At 55.0% G+C, this 24,711-nt stretch overlaps 7 protein-coding genes across 7 annotated transcripts; 4 read left to right on the plus strand and 3 right to left on the minus strand.

Annotated features, from left to right (window-relative positions):
• Positions 1-3,863: 3,863 nt before the first annotated feature.
• On the plus strand, positions 3,864-4,993 carry MFIFM68171_05939 (uncharacterized protein; the record flags this gene model as incomplete). The annotated part of the gene is made up of 3 exons (XM_071061359.1): positions 3,864-4,080; positions 4,152-4,878; positions 4,936-4,993. The coding sequence occupies 3 exons, from the start codon at positions 3,864-3,866 to the stop codon at positions 4,991-4,993; spliced, it is 1,002 nt and encodes a 333-aa protein (XP_070917460.1).
• Positions 4,994-6,673: 1,680 nt separating this feature from the next.
• Positions 6,674-8,721, minus strand: MFIFM68171_05940 (Esterase and lipase; the record flags this gene model as incomplete). The annotated part of the gene is made up of 4 exons (XM_071061360.1): positions 6,674-7,185; positions 7,247-8,238; positions 8,296-8,490; positions 8,549-8,721. 4 exons carry the CDS (start codon positions 8,719-8,721, stop codon positions 6,674-6,676), a joined length of 1,872 nt encoding a protein of 623 aa, XP_070917461.1.
• Positions 8,722-11,319: 2,598 nt separating this feature from the next.
• MFIFM68171_05941 (putative YSC84 Protein involved in the organization of actin cytoskeleton) lies at positions 11,320-12,719 on the minus strand (the record flags this gene model as incomplete). The annotated part of the gene is made up of 4 exons (XM_071061361.1): positions 11,320-11,383; positions 11,449-12,440; positions 12,507-12,610; positions 12,683-12,719. The coding sequence occupies 4 exons, from the start codon at positions 12,717-12,719 to the stop codon at positions 11,320-11,322; spliced, it is 1,197 nt and encodes a 398-aa protein (XP_070917462.1).
• Positions 12,720-13,910: 1,191 nt separating this feature from the next.
• MFIFM68171_05942 (Protein transport protein sft1) lies at positions 13,911-14,362 on the plus strand (the record flags this gene model as incomplete). Its single annotated transcript, XM_071061362.1, has 2 exons — positions 13,911-14,045; positions 14,204-14,362. 2 exons carry the CDS (start codon positions 13,911-13,913, stop codon positions 14,360-14,362), a joined length of 294 nt encoding a protein of 97 aa, XP_070917463.1.
• Positions 14,363-14,774: 412 nt separating this feature from the next.
• Positions 14,775-16,542, minus strand: AGE2 (ARF GAP with effector function(s); the record flags this gene model as incomplete). The annotated part of the gene is made up of 2 exons (XM_071061363.1): positions 14,775-16,357; positions 16,425-16,542. The coding sequence occupies 2 exons, from the start codon at positions 16,540-16,542 to the stop codon at positions 14,775-14,777; spliced, it is 1,701 nt and encodes a 566-aa protein (XP_070917464.1).
• Positions 16,543-17,549: 1,007 nt separating this feature from the next.
• MSRB2 (uncharacterized protein) lies at positions 17,550-18,159 on the plus strand (the record flags this gene model as incomplete). Its single annotated transcript, XM_071061364.1, has 2 exons — positions 17,550-17,667; positions 17,762-18,159. 2 exons carry the CDS (start codon positions 17,550-17,552, stop codon positions 18,157-18,159), a joined length of 516 nt encoding a protein of 171 aa, XP_070917465.1.
• A 2,875-nt stretch (positions 18,160-21,034) lies between these two features.
• Positions 21,035-24,202, plus strand: MFIFM68171_05945 (Chromatin structure-remodeling complex subunit rsc9; the record flags this gene model as incomplete). Its single annotated transcript, XM_071061365.1, has 2 exons — positions 21,035-21,974; positions 22,038-24,202. 2 exons carry the CDS (start codon positions 21,035-21,037, stop codon positions 24,200-24,202), a joined length of 3,105 nt encoding a protein of 1,034 aa, XP_070917466.1.
• Between the last annotated feature and the right edge of the window lie 509 nt (positions 24,203-24,711).

Consider the following 24,711-nt stretch of genomic DNA (forward strand, 5'->3'; position numbering starts at 1 on the left):
CGCCGACATTACGGTCCTCACCATCGGAGGCTAACTGGGTGAACATCCCCAACGCTCTCATCGGCCGTCGCTACCCGCAGTTTTTCCTCCTTCATCGCCGCCTTCCTCGCCATATGCGCCAGAGTCGTTGAGGAGCTGCTACCCGATGCGGAGATTGGTACGGTTTGCGACGTCTTCGGGGGTTCATGAGGACTGCCCGCTCCGGCGTGTCTGTGGTTTTGCGCTCGGTGGAGGAGCAGCGGCAGCAGCGGGTGGCGCTGCTTCCGGCGCCCCCGGTTAGGCTCGCTGTGCTGGCGCACGAGTCATGTGGCCATGTTGGGTGTGAGCATGATCATCGGGAAGCCATCGGTCGATTCGGTTCAGGGGCGAGATACGGTCTGGAGTGGCCGACATTACGTTATGGTTCACCGTCGCACGGCGGCCGGCCGTGATGATGACGCGCGCGGCTTGGTCCCCGCTTGCGGTGGGGACTACGGCTGCTACGGCTATTACCGCGGAGGGCCGGGGGTGATGCCGGCTGCTTCCATTGTTCAAGGAAGTGGTAAACTCATGACAAAGCTTTGCTGAGGTGAGGGCGATGAAGAAGTGTCTATCTTTTCGAGAGGATGTTGGGTGGATATCCGAATGGAATGGGATGGTATGTCGTTGAAACAAGAAATGAGCCGCAGCCTGTCGTTCAACGCTAACGTGTGCTAAAGCGGCCCGGCCGGGATCACCGTGAAATGAACCGACGGGTAGCCACGTCTTTCGGGTTGATCGCCAGGGGTCGAAAGGCTCAGGAGGCGTTCCACGAGCCCCATCAGTGGCTGCGCGCGGTTTGGTTGGCTAGCTGACCTGGAGCACTTTCGACACCTTTGTCTACTGATTTGCCGACATCTAAGGTCGGGTGTCGCCATGAGAACTGTGGTGGCAAACATGGTGGGTTGATCCGGGGTAAACCATCATGGCGGTGTCAGTTGTCCCTTGGCGCGGTCGAGCATCGATGATGTTGCATTACACCAGCCGATACATCTACTGTCATTGATGTGTTAGATCTGCTTTCTGAGCCCTAGGGTTTCTTGAGCAGACGGAAGTTGAGACATCGAGCCCAAAGAACCTCCGGGGGCTTGCACGTCGAGGGCTATCGAGGGGTAAGCTGATTGATGACGTCATGCTTTTGAACTTGGGTCTTTTTCGCACAGTCGGTTTGAACCCTCATGAATTCTACTCTAATCAGCAACTCGTCTGTAAATGATATAAGGAAACAGGAGACGCGTGCATTCTGATGATGAATCTTGATTAAATCGAAGCTTCGATTGGGCACTGTTTCTGACTATGGATACAGGAGGTGAGTGAAAGACGGAGCTTAGTTCTACTCTAATTCTAGGCCATTACCCAAGTTATCTGGGGAGCACTTGGTCACCACATGCTTAGCATGAACGCTTCGCGGGTTGTTGTTTCGACGCCTTGCTTCGCACTTACTTTAGTAAAGCTAATAAAGGTACTACTAAAGTCAGGCACTACAGTATACATACTTCCTTATCTATCGATTTTTTGTGGACGGCCCGACCGAGAACCACTGATGCCCCGAAGTCTAAAGGAATTGCAGTTTACAATCGTAGGAACACCACGTAGTAGCTAGGAAATCACATGGGAGGTGAAAATGACACTAGAGACGGGGAAGAACTACCCGATATAATGCACAGAATGATCCGCCATCCTCAATTCTGGATGAGTTCTTGACAAGTAATATGACATTCTACAGTTCTTAACAGACTCAAAGTATCAACATGAGTGAACTGACGAGAGAATCTAATGGTAAAACACGGATAGACCTCGTTACCAATCGGGGTTGGGGGAAGGACCAAAAAGAGATATAGCGCCATCTAAGAACGCTATCCTCCACTCCCGTCGAAGGAAACCTTATTCCTCTCCCTGCCTCTGCCCCTAGTCATGTTGATTGACCTTACACTTCGCCATTCGCTGTGCCAGCCAGGTAACTCGCAGTAGCTCGGCCGTGTCACCCGTTTCGGCAAAGACCTGCTCTGCATATCGGCGGAGTGTCTCGAACCGCTGTTGTGAGTAGTGCTCCCGTTTTGCACCCGCCGCCCCGGAGCGGACACGGAGCTGCCGGTTCCTGAGAGCACAATGCTCGCAGGGAGCGCATCTGCAGGCCTGCCGTCGGGGGTGGAGTTGGTGGTATCTGGTTGGGCGGTGGTGGTATTGCTGGTAATGGAGCTGCCGGGGGATGCTGCGTGCGGTCCGGGTGGCGGCTTCTTCTTGTCGAGCCTTTCCGGTAAAGGCCTGGTGGTTTCGGACGATTGTTTGGGCCCAGGATAAGTCGCTAGAGAAGACCACGCCTCTGTTTTTGGCGTCGTCGGTCTGTATAATGAGGAAGTGCCGGGTTCTGAACGCGGGGCACTTGTCAGGGGTTAGGCGCCAGCCGAGGACTACGAAAGTTGGTTTGGATGACGCGATCTTGAGAAGTTTGTCACTCTCCGCGGAGGGCATAAGAGTCAGAAGAGCCGCCAAGGAGATGGAGTTTTGGCGGCTTGTTTCGTCGCAGGTTGTTGGGATCGGAGAATCTGAGAAAGACTGTGGTTCAAGTGAGGTCCCGGGAAATGATGCTGAATGAAACCAGACACTGGTTTGGTCCGACTTCGGCTGTTTATGATGGTTAGATCTCACGGGGTGAGATGAGGCCCGTGAACAAACATACCTTCTCCTGTACTCCAGGTTCATTCTTGATGATGGCCATGGTCAAATGGGTGAAAAGGTAGGGTCTCGGGACATATGTCTCTTCGTCTGTGCTATGGAACGATGTCTAAGATCAGAGCCGCTGCTGAGGCCCCCAGTATGAGTAGCCTGGAGTTCCTGGAGTTTTATAGAAGAACGTTTTTCGGTCATCGTTCTCACCGAGGCCATGCTAATTCCGTTGAGGCGTCTAGGCCTCGCGTTCACCTGCCTGTTGAGCAGTAGAAGAAGGCATGGTGATGTTCTACATGCTAAGTTAGGGTATTTTGTAAGCGCTCAGCGGCATCCCGGAGACTCAGCCTCAAGCCAATCAAAAACCCTACCACACCGATGTGCAACCGCGGGGCCCAGGTTTATTAAGCCGGTTGCCCGCCCCATTTCCAGTATGGACACCTGAGGCGATCAACTCGCTCCCTCATCTCCAAGGCAGCCGACGGCCGATGAGGGTCCTATTATGTTGTAATGGAACTACGGCGCGACGCGATCGGATATCCTCGTCCCCTTTGGTCTTTTATTAGCCTCTCGTCCAGGCACTGTCCCCTTGAGGTCCATGTTGCTCTGTGATTCCTCACCTCCAGCCTATCGACTCCTTCTGAACCCTCGCGACAGATACGCAGCAAATCTGCAGGGAATCCGTCTAAGAGATAGGGCGAAGCAAACCGTCCGTCGGTCATGTCACCATATCCCATCCGACGCCGGACGCTCTCGACAGCATACCAAGCCCCAGAACTCACCACGTGGCTTGACATGCAAGAGAGTGCACTCATGGGCCCCTTGTAATGTTGACACTATGCGGAACTTCGTTTTGCCGTTTTAGAACTTCCATTCTCTGCGACTTGCACCGGGATGCCATTCGTGCTGGCGTATCGGCCAGCCCACCAGTCTGCCCCAGCTGCCGCCTCGTGTATTTTCCACTCCAAACAACATTTTGCACAAATTTCCACGCTTGATCAACCTTGACCCGTTCCAGTCATTTCAAATGACAGTTTTCTTTTTAGGAATCTCGGACAGAAGACCGAACACCAATGACATTACCACTAGAACTTCACGGTTACGTATATATAAAGGATTACTACAGCGCCCGTTCAACCTTCCTTTGACTGTACACGACATGATGTTTCTTCGTCGCTATGACTCCTAAAAGAGTTTTCCGCGAGCCTCCTCCCACGGACAACTTCAACCCGTTTCGGTCGGGGCTTGTCAGAGGGGTCCTCGTGAGCGGAGAACCGGACACCCACGAGACACGTTCCGTCAGAGAGGTTTCTGTATACGGAATTCAAGCTCCGGCCGCCAACCAGTTGACGTTTGTGCCTTCTCCTACGTACCCTGCATATGAAAGGTTGTTTGGTGAGTTGCCATCCGGGCTTTTCTTACTCTTCCCAAAGCTCTTCCCTTGAGACTAACCTCTCAACTCCAAGGGCCTCCGGGCTTCGGCTTCCCCACCGACAGACCAACCACCACGATGTGGAACGATATTGACAGCTTTCTTGGGTGGGCCGATACCGAGCAGTTTTGCGCCGCACCGCACGCCATGCCTTTTGGCTTTCAGGGGTACATCGAAGATGCGGAGCGCTCTTTCCCCGTTCCATCGAGCTCTCGCCAGGAGAGCGTGGCGATGGCGAGACCCATTCGGGGAAGACGGATCGAGAGGCCGGTCAACCGCCACATTCCGTCCAGAATTTGCCATAAACACGAACTGCTCACTACTGCTGGCTTTCTCTCTTGGCATGGCGGCCCGTCTGGCACTATCGTTGACATCGAGGATGTTCTGATCTCGAGTCTGTATTTCGGTTCCTACATGTACGAGGATACATTCTCCGTACTCTGCACCGAACCCCCGAGAATCCCTACCGATCGAACCGTGGACCCCCGCGGCGACATCTTCGAACCTATTTCGTTTTCGGGAATGTACATCTGGCTGAACGGCCCCAGTCCTAACCCTCCTGCCTGGGTATGGTTTTACATCCTCCCCGGCTCTGGCGCCGAGGCTGGCGTAGAGTTTATTCTGGGCGGCCCGGATATCAAACGGATCTGGGGCGACAAGTGGACACCTCAACAACACGTAGAGGGCATGCCTATTCTTCCGGAGGCTATGAGCGGATTTACGTTTGGAGCTGGGGACCCCTCTCTGGCCGAGCTCCAGAGGTAAGCGATGCCAACAGTTCAGAAATGCCGGCAATTCGCTAACAGAGTTCCTTCCAGTCTACAACAACAGAATCAACGGTCTTTGTACAAGTTTGAGCCCAACATCCTTTCGTGATGCTCTCCCTCGTCACGGTGTGCATGTTCTTTTTTTTTTTTTTTTTCCTTTTTTTCCTTCCCTCCGTCCCCCCTCCTTCCTCCCTCACCTTCTTTCATTCTCCCATTCTTTCATTCTTCTTCATTATGGATTGGGGTATGAACTAAAGATAGATGTCAGGCACTGAGTCTCGCGGTTTCATTATTCCTCTCCCTCATTACATCCCGTCAAGAGCGCATCCCCCTCCCCCCTCCCCCCTCCCCCCGGGGTTTCGGCTTCTTTCTTAGTTAGCTATCATGCCTCACTTTCCTTAGCAATTGACCATTTTCCCCCTTGACTGAACTCGTTTGCCACGGTAAGGGGCTGGAAACCGAAATGTCTCCCGCTCCAACCCAACTATCTGTGTATTCTCGCCCTCTCTGCCACTTGTGCGCGCTTGCATCTTGCGGGAATGATCCATCGGTTCTGACCGCGCTCCTGGCCCAAAGCGGAATTTGGAGGTGGGACTTTGGTCTCGTTCTCCGATGATCAGCTGCTTAGACTCCCCGTATGCAGTGTGATTCCACTGTACTACTAAGACGGGATCTGGTGCTCATTGGCCCGCCGACGACGAATCTTCGTGCCCTGCTCTGCCGTGCATGGCCGTTGACCCATAGACCAAGTTGAATTCACGAAGTCCGAGACGGCCTGATTTGGTGACAAACGGTTCGCGATTCGCAAGCCACAATCCAATGAGGGGGCCCGGTAACACGACAGTATGCATACGCAGGCAGGTGTCCGCTGTCAAATCGCAAACTAGACGAGCTGTGCAAACCCACAGAGACGGACGAATCTCCGGTTCTGCCTTGGTCCCACCCTTCCACTTGCGGTCCCTGGCCTCGACTCTGGGGAGTTACCTGTCCACACCAGCCCCATCACCTCGCTGAGTCTCGGGACGATCAGGTAGCGTTGCGGCGAAGCAATGCGGAAACCCCGCACCGACCCAAATCCTCAGAATCTGGGTGCAAAGAGACTGCCTTCCAGAACAGTTCGGTTGGGCTCTAGTACACCAGAACCAGGGGCGGGGAGGAGGTTGGGTTGGAGGCACTGGAGGCCAAGGTGAATAATGGTGACGACTGCCGCACCGTGCCGTGCCGTGCCGTACCGTACCGTAGCTCCCCATCAGTTCCAGTTTTTCTTACAGCCCATTTGCTTCCGAGTGCGCTTCGTATGAGGCGAAGCGCGGTCCCTCGGGAAGTGGGTCCAGAATTACACGCGACATTGTCACACAAGACGAGAAGAACTGCGCCTCTGTTGTTTCGCGCCGAGACAGGGGTGACAAATGCCATGATCGGCATGCAGAGGGTTCTGACGCACCCATGCTGCGTGCTATGTACATCAGATGCGCCGTTAAAAAGGCAGATCGGATGACATATGCAGCCAAGTCACATTGGGGCAACCAATCCTGATTTACACCGCCCATTATAGGTCGACCCGTCGGTCGGGGTTCCCACTCTCAGTATGACAGGTGTGCTGCCCGGGGGACGGCGGACGGCACCTGTAAGTTACTTACGTATAGTTGGATCCCTCCGCAAGACTGTCAATATATCGGCAAGTTCCGGTGATAGCGACCTGAGCCGGCTAGTTTGTGCTGTTTACAGCCGCTTTTCAACCTAGATAAGGCACCCTGCACTTCGCCACCGAGTTTCTGCCCATGGCCCATCAGGACCCATTACCGCCGGCATAATTCCTGCTCACATTGCCCTCCACCGTGATCAAGTCCTGGGCTACCACAGTACCGGGTGGCGAATACCCGCCAAGTGCCGTGACGGCGGCCGCGAGCGCTCGCCAGAAGTCACAAGACGATTTCGGGTTCTTGTCGTCGCTCACGCTGCCGAACCCCCATCCTCCCACGTCAAGGACGCCCGCTATCTGCTCCCCCGTGCTGCTGGGGTGGTCCCATCTCACCGCAGGCGGCAAATTCCACAGCTTCCGGTTCGTATTGGGGTCGCCGGTGGTGATGTAGGACGCAAAGTAGCTCTGCATGGCCGCGCTGATCCCAGCCACCAACCCCCCGAGCACGGGGACGAAGAACATGGCGAGGTCGTCGAGGAACGTGTCCGAGGTGAAGGCGGAGCTGAAGAAGGTCGGCATGAGGTCGGTCGCGTGCCAGCCTGGGAAGACGCTGTACTGCATGCTCCAGACCCTGCTGTCACCTACCGCCTCGGTGATGTCTATCCCAGGGAGGTTAGACTCTGGAAGGGCAAATGGTGCTGCGGGACTCCCCAGACTTACAGCGCACGTTGCAGGTGAAGGAGCTGTCTCTCATAAAATCTGTGACCCTTGCGGTCTGGGTGGTGTACTTTGGCTTTCTCGTCCCACTTACCGGGGGATAGTACTCCTCGATCTTGTCATTGACTCCCGCACGAAGGGTGTAGTTGGGGAATACAGAGGCAAGGAAGTCCGAGAACTGCGAGTCGGTTTGTATGGAGCCGTCGACAAACAAGCTCGCCTCGTCGGCAACATGTGAAAGTACCAGCGACTCGATCTTCCAGTAGTTGCCCGAGCTTAGCTCTAACACTGGCATCTGCCGGATGTATTTCCCATCGGGTGTCGGCCCCACCGCAAACGACCCAGGTATTTGCACTTGGCTGAGGGCGCTATTAGCCCTGACGAGTGTCGAGGGGTCCGCAGCCCGGAGGCAATCTAGCCCCTTGCCCTTACAGCCCGCTAGCGCGGCGAACTTCTGGAACGTATCCTCGACGGCGCCTGCGCGGTCCCATATCGGCTGGAAGGCAGGAGATTGCAAGATTGCCCGGGAGAAAAGAGGATCAAGCCGGCCACCTTCGGCAACGAGATGGTGCATGATGGATCCCGCACCTGCTGATTCCCCCATCGCCGTCACACGCTCCGGGTCGCCGCCCACCAGGTGGATGTAATCCCGGACCCATTCCAGGGCAGCTCTCTGATCCCACAGCCCGGCATTCGGAAGACCGTCTCTTTCCAGCGTTGTACCGCCGAGGAACCCGTACGCGCCTAGTCGGTAGTTGATGGCCACGAATATCATGCCGTTGTTAGCTTGGCCTATCATGCCGGAGCCGTCATAGAAGGGTAGTTGCGGCGTCATCGTGTCCTTGCTCCCAAAGACATAGCCGCCTCCATAGATCCATACCACAACTGGCAGCTTAACGGAAGGGTTCCTGATGGCTTTGCCCGGTACAAACAAATCCAAGAAGAGGCAATCCTCGCTTCCACCCGAGAAAAGCGGAACAGGGATGCCCCCCAAGCTGTACTATACAATCAGTCCCGGCCATACCCAGTCTTCTTATAGATATGGTACATACAATTGGTTGAGAGCGGCTCCGACGGGGGACTGATTCCCTGGTCCAACGAGGTTCACTCCATTCGGGGCGGACTGAATACACTTTGGGCCGTAGCTGCCGTCCTGCAGCGTCGAGTTGGGCAACGGCGGGGCAGGCTTTGCCCATCTGAGGCTTCCCACTGGCGGCGCTGCGTAGCGGATATTCTTGAAGACATACCTCCGGACACGCCCGTCAGTTCACGTCATGAACCAGCCAGATCCCTACCCTAACTTACAAGTCACTCGCGGGGCGGTAGCTCGCCGCTCTGTAAGATGCATATGGCAGCGTAAGGATTGGCAGAGATGAAGGGGTTTGGAACGTAACACCAGGCTTTAAAGGAGAGGAAAGAACGAGAGAGAACCATAGAAGCTCGAGGGAGAGGAAGAGGATTGTACGGAACGACCCCATCCTGGTGGAGCGAAGAGTACCCTTCTCCAAATTCCCAGGCCCCAGCGGTCGACTTCAAGACGGAACAGAGCCTCACAGAGAGGACTGACGATTCGAGCGGAGACCCCTCATATGTAGTATACCAGTGCCCCTTACCTATCGAGGCTGGAACAGCCACATCCGGGCCATGTCCCTTCATCGACTCTGTAATATCCTCTATGTGCCCTAGCACTATTGGCTCCCTGCTTATCTTAAGTTTCCGCGGAGCAAATGAGCTGTGAAAGAAGCTCGGAGAGCGGCGGTTCCTAGTCTAGGGCAACAGAAACCGTTTGCTGTCGCAAAAGTAATCACCTCGTCTCTCCACTGATGGGTTCTGGTTGGATAAGGTGCAAGCGAATCATGACGCTCAATTGCGTTGCCCGAGATGGTCCCTGGCACCGAAGCGAGATTCGCAAGCGATTCCATTGGTTTGGTGACGCGCGGTCGGAAGCCAATCACGGGGGCCAAAACGAGACTTGGGGGACCGGACAGTTTCAGTCCAAAATGGTACAGTCACTAAAACGTGGTATTTTGATGCACGGTTGTGATGGAGTCCCCAGAAAGCGCGGCTATGGAGATTGCACGGGTCCGTTGCGTGCCCAACTAGAGTCAGGTGCCGTGGTAAGAGACCAAGACCAATTGCTGGTCATGAGAATGGAGGTCGCAACGAGAGTTGGGAAATAATCGAACATGGGCTTTTGCTTTCATTGAGCTTGGCTGGCCAGAAACTAGGAAGGAGGAAGGGGTGAGATGGAAGAGGCGGCAAAGTGAGCTGCGAGACACTGGTCATTGGAGATTTGCTAGTACTTAGGTAGCCAACCCTAAACCCCCATAACCAAACTCGAAACGAATGTTTTCCCTCATATTACATCACTCAGCCTCTCAAAACGGTATCACGCTCCGGCTTTCTCTAGGGTCTAAAATAGCTCGCCGGGAACTTGCCCAAGAAGAATCCGGCAACGGGCAAGAATCAGTTTTGTCCCTTCTCCGTGATAACCCTCCTGGCGGGCTACTGAACCTCTCAAGACACATCCTAGGTTGCAGAGTGTGAATGAAAGCCAACCTCAAATGAACTTCAAGGTAGAGCCAAAACTTACAAGAAAAGAAGCAAGCAGAAGTTTATCAGCTAGCCCCCTTCACCAGTAAAAAGGAGGTAGTCAGTTACGAAACAGATGGCATCCGGGGAATTTTGTTCGCGAAAGAGCTCGTAACTTGAGGAGTTAGCGTAGGATGGAAATGGTCAGCGCTTGTTCCAGAGAGTCGCGTTAAGACCTTGGTGATATTAATGAAGGTCTAACGGGATGAAGAAGGAATCGTGGAACCGTCTTACAGGGAAGAATCAGAGCAAGTGAAAGCCCCACCTATCTCTCCACAATCAGTGAGCTCCCCCGGTGTGAAATTTACTACTGCGCTAAACAAACCTCCAGCGAACCGTCATAAGTATCAGTGTTTTGCTCCGTATCAGAGGTCTACCTGAGCCAGCTTAACCGCCTATAATAAACGGAACTACCGTGCCCATGAATTGTAGCCCAACTAGAGGAACACATTAACCGTAGTTCCTTTGTAGTCTCCTTCCACTTTTCTCGTCGAGGGACCAAATGAACTCGTTGTCCACGAACCAACCACGCCTGAGCAATGGATTGGTATGGCGCCGCTTACTGAACACAATACGAAGACGGTTTCACAACTTAACGTCTGCTTTTACGAACAGATACATCATAGCTTAGCCTTCCGAATCGACAACGCTGTTGGTCTATTTATCGCCTGCAGGGGGAAATATCAGGAGTTAGTACACATCATTCCTCAACCCTAACCCTACAGCGAGAAGCCCCTGAAATAAACATACTTTCTAAATACAAACAACCCAGAGAGTTACCGAACCCGCGAGCCCTGCAGGTGCGCCGCGCTCAATGGACAGCCCAGCAGCGTGGCCGCGCGATCACCCCGCAGAGAAAGTTGAGCCTCATGACGCCATCTGCAGCCGCTCAGGTCTTGCAGTGTATGACGTGTAGCCGGAATACTGCATCTTTCCACGCGAGATCACTTCGGACTTCGGGGCCTCCAATCCCGCAAACGTCCAACTTCTTGCTGCCGTAAACTTAGTGTCTCGATTTGACTGCTCAACTCTCTATGGAAGTTAAGAAGAATACGATAGTTCGCCCTCATCCCCCTTCAAGACGTTTCTCGAGAATCATGAACTGGTAAGAAAGGCAGACAACCTAACGTACAAGGACTAGGCCATTCCTGATCTTGGCCTTCCCCCTTTCCCCGTAACGCCAAGCAGGAAGCAGAAAGGAAACGAGGCAATGCAAAAAAGAAGAAGAAAAAAAGAAAAGAAGAAGAATGATGGAGGAAACCTTACTCTCCGTCATCCACAGAAACCTCCCTGGCATCAGAGTAAAATGCCAAATCGTCATGGCTAAGAGCAAACACTCCAGCTCCTTTACCATGGTTCCAATCTCTAGTCGTTAGATCCCATGACCATCCTCAAGCAAAAGGCCTCCACACGCCATTTCAATGGTTGTCATAACTAACTACTGCGGTCGCTCGAACAAAATCCGTGTCGTAATCCCTGGCGAATCACTCCTTCATCTTAACATAATTGCTCGGGAATATCCCATGCCTTGTCCCAATCATGCCCGTCCTATCACACGTGTCAGTCAGCCACCTTTCTCTTGCAAATCAGATGCGGCGCAACCCGAAACATACCACCAATCATTGTCACTGTCCGTCTTCTTGAGCACGGTGATGACATCCCCCTTCTTGAAACCAAGATCCCCCGGCTGGTCGGCCTCGAACGTGTAGAGCGCGATCGCCTCGTTCTTCTTCAGCAACGCCTCCTTGCTCGCATAGTTTGGCTTTGGCGCCGTCGGCCGCCCCGGCCCGACCTTCTTCTCTGTGCCATCGTCAGCCGTACTTGACGCGCCAAAGCCGTCGTGGAACGTGCTCGACCGTGACGCCTGCCCAAACGACCGCGGCTGATCGTACACGTCGTCTTGCCAGGTTGTCGACCTCTTAGGCCGGCCAAACTCGTCGTGTGCGTGCCCACCGCTGCCGTAGCCCGTATCCCGTGCCTGGCCTTCCCCGTAGGCGGGGCCTGTCCTGTTGCCCCACACCACCGCATCATGGCGGTCATCATACACCGGTATGTCGTTGTACATCCTGTCATCCATCGATCCCGCCGACACTCCACTAAAGACGCGGGAGTTGAGGATGCTCAGAAGCGGTGCCGCCGCAGGAGGTGGCCGTTCAGCTCCTGTGAGGAGTTCCCTAGCAGAGATGGGGCGGCCATAGAGCTTCGCGTTGGCATCCTTGCGCTCGATGATAGCCGAGCCTTCTAGCGAGACGCCAGCAAAGAGGCCCTTAGTCTTGGAGTAGCTGAAGATGCCCGCCACGCCCTTCAGAGAGGCAGCACCAGCCGCCTCCGCGTTCCGGCCGACAGGTCCTGCCGCGATCGAAACGTTTCCGCCGAGCGTGAGGGCGCCGGCCTGCGAAAACGTCCTGATGGCGCTCGCGTCGTTGAGTATGAAGACGAAGTCCGTGAGCTCGAAGCCGATCTGGCCGCCGAAGCCGGCACCACCGGTCGCGATCGCTGTGGGCGCGCTCCAGGAGCCGTCGGGGAGGCGGGCGACAACGAGACCGCTGCCGAAACGGGCCGAGCCGAGGAAGCCGGCTTTAATTACTGTGAGAATCGCTAGGCCCTGTTGCGGACGAGCTGTTTAGACCTGCGCGGGGACTCGGCGACGGAATGGGGGTTGATTGCTTACCTTGGCGCTGGCAAGCACGGAGGGCGGGATGACTTTGTCGGGGCCAAATGCTTGACGTGGGTCGATAAACGATGTCAAGATTTTGGCGCACTTTTTGCATTCCGCTGTTGACCGAGGTGTTAGCAAAGACGCATCTATTGGATTGGCACGGCACGGAACACTCGGGTACAACTTACATGCCATAGACGACGGGAGGGGGTTGTTGATACCCATGGCTGCTGGGCGGGGGGTTCAAGCTATCTCGAGATTGGGCAGGACGGTCACAGATGCAGAGCGTTGGGATGTCAGATATTCGGCGATCGTAAGAAGGTGAGGTGAACAGCCGGAGGAAGCCCGGGATCGGGAAGAATGTGGGGGTGGAATCCTGGCGTGAATTTGCACCTGCTTGTTGGAAGCGCTGGCTTAGGGTTCGCAGTTAACCGGCTTGGCTGCAGCTTGAAATGTGTGCAGATGGTGGATCCTGACACGAAGTATACTTTGGCAGGGAACAAAATTCGGCCTTTCACGATGTCAGATGCTTTGCGATAAGTTGCCGCGCGTCGATGGCGGCTGTGAGGACAGGTGATTAGTCTGGAATGGGGCGGAAGCTTCCCCGCAGGCTGCGGGAGGTCTCTCGCATGCCAAGCTCCGTTTTGATAGATGCTGGTCAAAGTTCAGACGCAAATCGCAGCCCATTTTGGAGGATACTGTAAACTATACACACGGATGGAGGGTAGAGCTATGATCAACGGTTGGAGTACACGCCACTACATGTAGAAGCATGCACGCATAGTAATTTCGCGTCCTGTGATTTGGGGAAAGATGTTTCGATCTCTCTCGTTCCTGATCTCCACTGCCCCAGCCGGCTGCGAGACTGACATCATGGCCCACCCCAAGTCCTTGCCACACTGTGGCTGAAGCCTCCACATGCCCTGGGCAATGCCAAGCCTGCTTTTCCTGCCTTCCCCGGCTCCAACCCCTTTCAAGCCTGTGCGCCGCAGTTGCCACGCCTCCCTCGAAGAAACGACACAACACGCGAACAAAGACTCTGATAACGCCTCTGTGCGCCTACTACTGGCTGTATCATCCAAAATAATTGCACAAATCTTGACGATTGCACGACGAGCACGTGCGATCTCCCGAACCTTCCAACGAACGACCTCGGACGCAACAGCAACCAACCTCAAACAGCCACCGTCTCGCAACAAACCACGAACTCCCTCCCCCCCTTCTCCGGCAACTGCGGCAACGAAAACCACGAAGCGGGCGCCAGCGATTTGACCTCCAGACTACATCCCCACGGAACGGTTGCAAAACAAACAACATCACTCACTTGACTTGCTGCACCACGAGTCAACGGGCCCCCGGTTCGAGAGGGAACTAAGCGCCTACAAACGGATACCCAATAAAAAGACAACCGGCAACATGTCAGAGTCCTACGAACGCGAGCGTCAGAACAACGCCCGTCTCGACGAGCTGTCGGCCAAGGTGTCTGCCCTGCGCGGCGTGACTATCGACATTTACGACAGCGCCCGCTCGCACGAGGTGATTGAGTCGACGGTATGTTTTGAGATCTTGCCTATAGTACCCAGAATAAGAATTGTGTGCAAACGCCCCCGAGGATTTTGTTTTGGGTGGGAGGAGGGGGGATGATGGTCCAAATATCTAATATATACATGCGTACAAACGGCTAATATCTCGCCGCTTGCTTGCTCTAGTCCGAGACTTTCTCCTCCATGACGACACAGCTGAAGGGCTCGGCTGGCCGGCTCGGGCGGATGGCTGCATCGGGGAACAAGGTCGCCATCTTCAAGCTGGCGGGAATCATCATTGGCACCGTGATTGTCATCTATTACCTTTGGAGGTTGATGTTCTGAGCAGTGTTGTCCCGGACAGCGTTGTACAGGATGCCATTGGAGGATATCATTGTGGTTAGCTTAGGTTGTTTTGGTGTGGGCATAGCATCGGCGTTGGGAGTCCCTTTGGTTATCTTTGTTGGCGGACCTCCGAATCCAGCTTGGCTTGACCCGATAGGGTGTAATACGAATGATCGTGGTTGTATTGGTATTGAGGTTCAGTTTATGGCGAATAACAAGCCAGAACATGCCGCCTCGCTTTTGTCCTTGTTATCTCCTGGATCAACCCACCAACCACCCAACTGCTATGCGGCTATGCGGCTTCCTGTATTATATCCCTAAACTAATAAGACACCACCGTCTAAATGCCGTCTGTTTGTATAGTTAACTCTGGCTCAATGGATTTCAGGAGTGATGCGTCAGTTAAGGCTGCTCATTGCCAGACGTTGGAGAACAGATCTTCGCCGCCAAAGCCCCCTGCCGGCTTGGAGGTGCTGCTGGTGTTTGCCGTCGTTGTGCTGCTCGTCCAGCCGCCAAACTCTTCGTCCGCCGCTACCTTGGGCGCGAACCCTCCCGATGCACCGGGAACAATGGGCTGGCTCGCGAGTGAGCCCCATCCGAAATCGTTTGTCGCGGTGGTAGATGGTTTAGGCGGGGCCGGGTCAGCCTTGGGCGCTTCAGGCGTAGCCCACGCGTTACCGCCCCACACGTCAGCATTGGAAAGGTTGCCGGTGCTGAGCGAGCCGACGGTGCCTAGAGGGTTAGATGTCGCGGCAGATGTCGCAGCTGGCGGAGAAGGCTTGGGCTGGTTCGACGAGAGGTGAAAGACGGACGCGGAAGACGTTTTTGTTGTTGTGGTCGAGGTTGAGGTCGGCTGGGGAGCTGGCGCCGTGCTGGGCAGGGAAGGTGAGGAGAAGTCAAATAAGTCGCCTAGAGCTGCGGAAGGGGGCGCCGCGGCAGGTTTGGGTGCGGCTGCTGGTGATGTGACAGAACCCCAGGCCGATGTGTTCCCGACGGACCGTTTCTGCTGGTGAGTGGACGTTGCGGGCTTGGAATCGAAGAAGCTACCGCCACTCAAACCTGAGAATGCAGAGCTGCTCGACTGAGCCGCTGGACGGTGAGACGAGAATGTGCCAAGGCTAGAGAAGGCATCGTTTTGAGCAGGTTTAGGGGACAACGAACTAGCAAAGCTCAGGTTGCTAAAGGCATCATTGAGTCCGCCAAATGAGTTCTGCGTCTGGCTCATGCTTGTTGGCGAGGACATCCCGCTGATAGATCCAGAATGGGAATGGGAGGCCTGTTGAGGCGCAGGCTGGGGTCGCGGAGCCGTCGCATAAAGTGAGAGAATGGACTGTTTGAGATCGGGACGTGACTGGCCGCCATTACTGGCGGTTCCGGTCGTGCTTGCCGGCCGTGGCGGCGCCGCAGGTTCAGTGCCCAAGAAATCTAGTCCTAGGAGCGAGTCCTTCGTGCTAGTTGCCTTTGGCGGGGCAGGGCCAGATTTCGGAGGGACCTTCATGGCCGTCGGTCCGGTGCTGCTGGCTCTGAGCGGCGCAGGTGCCGGGGTTGGATCTCCCCCGATAAGATCAACCTGCGGGGCAGCGAGTGGCTGCGGGGCGGCAGTCTGACCAGCAGGCGCCTTGCGAAGTGACTCTCTCCGATCCACATTCTGCTTCTCCTTGACAACGCTGAGTGGAACGTCGTCGTCGGCTTCCGCATCGAGTGTCGAAGGATCGGGCATGGGCCCTTCCATCACCCATCTTTTCAGCTCGTACTTGGTGCGGATAAAGTTCTCGATCTTGGCCTCGGAAGGGACGTGGCCAGGCGCTAGCTTCGCTTCCCAGTACTTGTTGGCGCGCGCATTTCCCCAGTTAAGGATGCTCTGCAGTTGCTCGTCGGTCCAGGCATCGAGGTCGACCGACTTGACCCGGCTAATGTGGGTGCCCATTCCTCGGTGGATGCCTGAGCAGCGGATGCAAACGAAAACGCCGAGGTTCCAACTTGCCCATCTCGGATCTGGAACACGGGAAGATCAGTTGGCCGCTCGAGCACAGGAAGGCGAGGGAAACGGGGCGGTTCTCACGTTTGTTGCGCTTGCAGTCGGCGCACACTTTGTTAGGCTCTAATTTCAGGAGGTTCTTAATGGTTTGCTGGTTCTGCGCTGCGCGCTCGGCAGAAGGGTTTGGTGGCCGTCGAGACATCGCCGGTGGCTACAATGTGCGAGGTTCGTGAATGATACGGTAAATTGTTGTTGCCAGCGGTCCGGGCGAGAAAGGGTTGAGGTGGGCTCGGAAACTTAGACCGACGGTGTCGCTCGGGAGTCGAAGTTGGCGACAAGTTGTCGTAGTCGACGGATTTACCGATAAGGTGTGGTACCAAGCAACCTAAAATGGGCCTTAGGTAATGGGGCAAAAAGACACGCTAAACTGGCGGGGGCTTGTCTTGCCCTGCATATATGAATAACTTCCGATATCTGCATTCGTCGTGCTTGCACCTAAGCCAGCTGTCCAACCAAGAGACCAGAATGTGGTCAAGAGAGATTATTTGGCAGCTAATGCATCAGCACAAGATATGCGGAACCCAATGAATCAATGCCATAAACCCCATGCTCCGCAAGCGTTCTGCATAAACCGGCTACCGTGTGTCCCGCTAATATTGCTGTACCCGAGAGAAATAATCCTCAGCGGGGTCGGGAGATACCTGATGGAGTTATCTCCTGGGTAGCTATCATGCGTACCTCCATTATCACTGCAGCCGGAGTCCAGAAAATGTATCGTCTTTATTAGGTAGTTTGACCAACCGAGTCTAGTGCAAGGCAGATTAATCGCTATAGAGCCTGGACCGGGACCAGACAGGGAGAGTACCCCAAGTGGCCGCAAGTCTGACGCAAGCCTCTCTAGAATTAGTGATAAAAAAGCACAGCCAATGTTGATTCCAAACCCCAGCCGAAGCTGCTATGTCTCAGCAAGGCAACAGTGATTTGTCACTGCTGATCTCTCTGTATCATACACATTAACTACGCTGGAATAATAACCCAACTTGAGCAACTGAACGTAAAAGATAAAAACCCCACACGCACTCAATCTCTCACCTCATCGCATCAGTCTTTATGCGTTCAACCCTCTTCCGCGTCCTGCGCACTCTCCCAAACCCCATACGGCCTGGAGCCTTCAGAACGCACCCCCGACCTGCCACCAAGCTACAGTCAATGTCATTCCTCAGTGCCTTATTCGGTTCCTCTGCCTCTAACAACACCAAAACCAACAACATGACGTCATATCCCGACCAGCGCACGCCAGATGAGTGGCGCGCCGTCCTCAACAAAGGTACTTAACATCTACCTCTCATCTCACCTCGGCCCCGCTTTATGGCCGCGCATCATCACAACGGCTATACTAAACATCTGGGAAAAACCCATAGAGCAATTCCGCATCCTCCGTGAGAAAGGCACCGAGCCCCCGGGCTCAGGCAAATACGACAAGCATTACCCGTCGTCGGGCGTGTACGCCTGCGCGGGGTGCGCGGCGCCCCTGTACAAGGCCAGCCACAAGTTCTCGTCGGGCTGCGGCTGGCCGGCCTACTTCGACAGCATCCCCGGCGCCGTGGTACGGCATGAGGACCGCGCCTTCGGCATGCTCCGCACCGAGATCGTGTGCGCCAACTGCGGCGGGCATCTGGGCCACGTGTTCAAGGGCGAAGGGTTCCCCACGCCGACTGACGAGAGGCATTGCGTGAATAGCATTTCGTTGACTTTCACTGACGAAGGGGGCGACGAGGGCAAGGGTGGGGATGGTGATAAGGGCGAGAGTAAAGCTTAAGGGCTCGAATTGTTGGGTGTATATGCGCGTGTAGGGGAGAGAGGGGCCGATCAAGTGTACCTCATGAAGCCAGACAAAGTGACCGGTAACTTGCCGTCCAGTCGGAAAACTTCTTCCTGTTTGCTTGCTGCATCACGAAAGACGCTATACAACGGAGATGATCACATCAGGCAAGAGACCTACCAATTTCCGAGTTGAATGCCCATGGGTCTCCTTTACTACCGAGTTCATTTTCCAACATGCATTACTGTAATAAACCTCAGAAAGCACCTAGCTCAGCAACTTGACTTCCGCATTGCACTTATGCCGGCTTGGCTTGCTACAGAGCAAGGCCGCTGGTCTGCAGCTCCCTCATCTTTTGCACAGTGGAAGCCACGATTTCATTCCAGCGCTGCATGAATCCCGCTTCATATTTTGACAGTGCGCCGTGCATATCCTCTGGACTCTCAATGGACGCTGTCTCCATAGCTCCCTTGACCATAAAATCGTCCCATACTTTGCTCACTTCACACAGCCCTTCATGATGAGCCTGAGACAGTCGTAGCAGCCAGTCATCCCTAACTTCTTGCTTAGCTAACTCTTCGATCGAAACAGGACTAGAACGCATGCCGTAGGTATAACCTATAGAACCTTGACCATTCGGTGTGGGCTCAGGCTGCGAGAACGATAACTGGGAAAATCCTCCCGTCGAGCTGGGAGGAGAGGGCGGGTTCATTCCTTTAGTTTTGGTCTCCAAAATATTGGTGAACCTCGTCCCCGTCCCGGTGAATCCAGGCAGCCCTTGCGCGAAGCCTGGAACCCAACTATCATCCATTGTTTGTGCCCGTTTCAGTCTTGCAAGGTCCCCAGCACCTGCTTGTACAACGTCCAAGGTATACGGTGGCCCCATTGGTGGTGACAGAACGCACGCATTTTGTTGTCCGGGATTATAGAGGCTGGTATCGGCACTGGGGGCCATTGAGGGCACTGAAGTAGTGCCAACGGGTCGCAAACCCGATAATTGTCTCTGGCCAAGGTAAATATCTCCTCGGCCGAGGGTTTTGTCAAAGTGTTTTGAGACAGTGTAGAGTCTGGGGCCATGACTTTCTAGGATCGTTGAAGTCCTCCTCAGCCTTGGCTGCCCGGAAGAGGCTGAGCTTATTTTGCTGACTTTGTAGATGCCTTCGCCCAGAACACCAGGTATTCCAATAGTTGTTGCTGGCCGCGACGGCAAAAATGCTGGCGACCAAGGCCGCTGGTCTGGCTGCAAGTTAGAATACGATCCTATCGGCTGGCTAAGGGGTCGATAAGAAGTTGCCGCATATGGTTGACTTTCTGTAAATAGCGAGTGTTGGTTCTGAGGTCCTGAAAGTGTGGCCAAAGGGGAATTGGAGCTGCTCAGCTGTCGCGGGCCGCTCAGTGACCCGAAGCCCGGCGACAAGGTCTTGTCTGGCACTCCCAGAAATCCAGGGGGAAGTTCTGGGGCAGGCATGTGATCCCTACTGTCTCGTTCATATTCGATATCGAGGCCCAATGCCTTGAGCTCGCTGAAGACTGCCTGGAAGTCGGATCGATTTTGCAACCTGATCCTCAGCCTACGGATGCTCTGAACACGCTACTGGTAGTGAGCGGGAGAAGCAACAGAAACGAAGCCCATGGGCGCTCTCACATTCTCTACTCCATGCGGATATCGGAAAGTAAACGAGTCTTCCGAGGGCAGGCAACTAATAGAGTGCTGAAGTACGGGGTCGATCGCCGTCGGAAGTTGTTTGAAGCTGCTGAGATCGAACTTTACCTGATGTACCATGTTTAGAGCACATCCGAACAAAGAGAGTCTCTTGAAACAAACAAGTTCATCTGCCCTGTCCTTAACATGCACCATTAAAAAATGGCGCCAGACGGGTACACGTGGCCGTGACGCTGTGTATGGCCTGCGGGGAGGGAGCTCGAGCTGGGGTTTTAGCACAAGCTGAGGCTTCTGGTACACGTCTGGCTTCTCATCGACGCGGATGCTCTCCAAGTCAAAGCGGAGTATGGCCCGCCGAGTAGGTGCTGGGTTCTGCGACGACGGCATCTTTGATGTGGATTGGGCGGGTGGTTTCATTAAAGGTACCGCACGTGAAGGGCTAGGAGCTCAGAAATCCGACACTCATGTGCACAGTTTCGCGAGAATGTTTCAGAGATTGCAGGAGTATGAAGTACCATGAGTTGTTTAAAAACCCAATGTACGGAAGGAGCTACCAATGGCGCTTACCCCCATTTCCAAGCACAACCTTCCGTTCAAGTAGAATCTCGTTGCGTCCGTAAAACATCGGTTTAATAACATCGACACCTGTTCAGTCAAACATTTAGGCATCAATTGTTCTTCCTGAACACCAAAGAAGATGAAGATCGCTGAGGCCTTATCCAGTTCCGCTAGGCGGATGATGAGTGAATCGACCGAGCTACGGGCCGCGCCTAGAAACAAAGCGCAAAATAACTGTAAACCATCACGCAAAGTAAGATAATTTAACATAGTTTCTGAATTGATATGCTCAAGGTTTCAAGTCATTGTTAAGACGGGTGATGTTGATGCGACTAATTCTGGTGGTTGACAGCAAGGAAGACCATGCGGGTGGTCTGTGCATCGACGCTAGGCAAGGGGCATGAGGCCCAAGGCCGCTAAAAAATTCCCCGTGCACGAGCCAATTGCAAGCGCACCTCAGCTGCAGCCTCGCGTCGAATCCGAACATTTCGCAAACCATCACTGCAATCAAATCCGCCTCATCACGGCGCGTCTTGCTACCACTTGTCGCATACCCGGCACTCGACTGCAACTCCTCTTCCAGACGCCAACTGATACTGATACGCGCATTGAGTCTCACACCGGCCCCGCGCCGCTTCTAGATGCGCCAAAATGGCGCCGACAAAACCCACCATCGAGCATACCGTCGATAGAACACCCGAATATGAGAAGTTCATCGACGATCTGCGCGTCTTCCACGAGAAGCGCGGCACAAATTTCGACCCGGAACCCAAGATGGGAAACATCACCGTTGACCTTCTTAAGCTCTTCAAATACATCATTGAGCACGGGGGCTATGACAAAGTGTCGGACGAGAAGCTCATGTGGCGGAAGATGTGCGAAGGCCTGGGCCTGATGCGTCACAACGCGCCTGCAGACGCGTACACCTTGAAGCAAATATTTTACAAGAACCTTGCCGCGTACGAGATCAAGACGATACACAACAAGGAACCTCCCCCGCCCGAAATCCTCGAATTCACGACCGCCAAGGGCGGCTCTTTGTTGACCAGGACACTCGAAACCTTCCAGGCCAAAACCAAAGCAGATAGAGAGGAGTCCACAGAGGACGGCACACCTAGTAGGGAGCGCCGTGCCGAGGAGACCCCAGGTTCCGGGCGAGCGTCGCGCGGTCTGAGAGAAGCCCCAACACCAAGGGTCATTTTCCACCCGGACACCAACTCGTCCAGACCGACCCGGCATGCATCCGGCCAGCATGCCTCGGCCTCTGGTTCGGCTTCCCATTCCCAGCAGCAGCAACAGTCCCACCATAATTCGCGTTCACACGGTACCACGTCGATGCCGCTACACGCTCAGAGCCACCCCCACCCGAGTCTCCGAGGCGCGTCGCATTATTACGACCCTCCAGGACCCGACGCGAACAATCCGCTGATGCAGAGCTACCAGCCACCACCCCTACAGCAGGTGCAGTTACGTATCGTGGACACGCCAGCGAGTAATCCGGAACTCTTCGCCAGGAAGCAGCGGCTCTTGCGGCAGCCGGTTGCCGCGGCGCCCAATCCGGGGGCTCTTCTGCGTGCTTCCATCCCTCAAGGTAAGCTTTCCGAAATTAAATATCGCTATCTTCATGGCTGGAAGTTGCCCTAACACCGCCTAGGAACCCTTGACGGACCGAATATCTACGAGCGATGTCTTCTGGCCCTTCGCTCTGGTATTCAAGCAGAACAGGCATTCGGCCTAAACCACCTGGTCAAGATCTCGTTCGAGCGCGGTGATAAGTACAAATTCTCGCAATTCAGTGGGCTCGCCGAGGGCTTGACCGAGTTTGCCCTGGGCATTGGAAACTTGTTCTACGACGTTGACTGGACTATCTCTAACGATCCCGACTTTGACGAAGGCGAAATCGGCGAGCTCGATGGAATCAACGGCTCAGCCGACATCCTCGAAAGGATTGCACGGCTCAAACCCAAAGATGTGCAGGACAATTTCCAGCCGGCTGAATTCACCGACAAGCTGACGTTGATCATCGAGGCGGTCCTAACAATCAGGAATATGGTCATGCTGCCGGACAATGCGTGGTTTCTGGCTGACTATCTACCGATCAAGGACCTTCTATGCATCCTTCTACACCTCCCGCCTCTAGACCTTGTCGTGGAGCTGAAGCACTTTGCTCTCGACATCGCCGAGCAGATCACTCCATATCTAACCCTGGACTCTGAAGACCCGCTCTACAAGACATTACTTGCGCAACTCGAGTCCACGGACCGCGGAATCATTCTCACGGCGCTTCGAGCCATTGGACGTATCGCCATGCACCATCCTACTGAGACCAATAAGCTGGGCGGCGTGCCGCCGTCTACCTTGCAGCGTCTCATGGACTGGCTCCTGCTGAACGACGACGAGCTCCTGGACGCCTGTCTTGACTTCCTATACCAGTACACCGCCGTTGTTCCCAACCTTGACGTCATGTTAGCGAACACCAATGTCGAGCATCTCGTGACACACCTGGTCCGACTGCTCTCCCACGGGGCGAAGCGCTCCCACCGAGAGATCGTCGTGAGCGAGGCCCGGCTTGCCTTCGAGCCGCCATCGGAGGAGGTCGTCCCAATCCCTAAGGATCTGCTGGAGCGGCTCCTTGCTATGGAAGAACCCGAACGGTGTTACGCATGGCTACGTTGTTTCTTTGAGGAAGACCCCGACTCGCAAATCACGCAGATTGCCATCTGGCAAGCATACAACGCTGCGTTCCTCGAACCTCTGAAGCGCAAGGGCCGCATCATGATTCTTGCGCCCGAATTCATTCGGCACATTAGCACTGTCCATCAGAGCGCAGGCGCCCAGGTGATCCGCGAAGGACCTATGGGAGAGGTTCAGAAGTTCATCATGCGAGGAATCCGCCCGAGGTCCTACCCGATCACCCCGGAAGGACGCGGCTACTTCCAATGCCAGTGGCAACGCTCGCCGGACCAGCCGGTCAAATGCGGGGCGTGGAACCTCACGGCCGAAAAGATGTGGGAGCACATCCTCGCCGACCACGTGCGCGAAACCCCCCGGGAGGATGGAAAATACCACAACCGCGAAGGCACCTTTGCCTGCGTCTGGAACGGCTGCACCAGGTACCGCGAGCCGAGCAGCCTGCATCTCGCGCAGTTCATGACGCACATCAAGACGCACCTCAAAGCCGAAGAGGCGCGGCATTCGCTCCAGCATCAGCAACAACAACAGCAACAACAGCAACAGCAACAGCCCGGCGGCGCCGGCGGCGACCACCCGCCATCTTCCTCGCACGGCCCCGCCGTCGCCTCTCCTAAGCGGGCCTCGTCGTCCTCGTCATCCTCATCCTCCTCGTCCTCCAAACAACCCCGCGTCTTGAAGCCGGCCAAGACCATCACCCTCACGTACGAGGAGACGGCTAGCGTGCGCGACGAGCGCAACCCCAACGCGCCCCCGCAGGCGGCGGGGATCCCGCTCTCGGCGGTGCTGATCCTCAGGAATATCGCGCGCAACGTGGTCAAGACGGCGGCCGAGGAGAGGCTGTTGAAGAAGGCGAATGGCAGTGCTGCCGCTAGCACTGGTGCGGCCGAGGGAGGGGGAGGTAAGAGTGGGGGCGGGGGTTGGGGCGGGGATGGCGATGGCGTTGGCGATGGTGGGAAGGGCGATGAACAGGAGCTCGGGTGGAACGAGAGGCTCTTCAGGCCGCTCATGCCCCGCCTGTGGGAGGTGTTTACCGAGAACCGGCTGCTGGCGCCGTACGTGACGAGTTTGTTTCAGTTGCTGGAGAGGGAGAAGGATGGCGGGGGTTGGGGGTTTGCGGGGGTGTGAGAGTGGATAGGGGTTTGACAGTTCTGGCCCCGTCCTTATTCGTTTGTGTGTGTGTGTGGGGGGGGGGGGGGGGGGGGGGGGGGGGGGGCCGGGTTCGGAAGTGGTGAATTCTTCTTTCGGGGGGTGGGTTGGGTTTTGTTTGGGTGGGTGGATAGGTGGACGGGGACGGGCGGGTACCTTTGGTAGGCCAAGGCGTCAAGACTGGATGGATGGATGGATGGTAGCGGAATTAATTCTAGGACCGGATTATGATTACCGAACCCTATTGCGTCTATTCCTGGGAAGTTTGGAGGCGTTCGCTACTTAGCAGTGCGTCAACTTGGAGGGGAGTGCATCAGTCAGTCCGGATCGATCAGATCAATTGGAGGGAACAAGGCAGACAAAATCCGAGGATGGGAACCGATGGCTTTTGTCTAGATTTTCTACCCATGATAAAGGAAACGAGCGCATTGCCTCTTTCGTATACACTATGTTACTTCCTGTTCTTCTATCTCGTATGTCTGACAGCG

Source organism: Madurella fahalii (assembly GCF_045866475.1).
Source record: "Madurella fahalii IFM 68171 DNA, scaffold_3, whole genome shotgun sequence".
Taxonomy (NCBI): Eukaryota; Fungi; Ascomycota; class Sordariomycetes; order Sordariales; genus Madurella; species Madurella fahalii.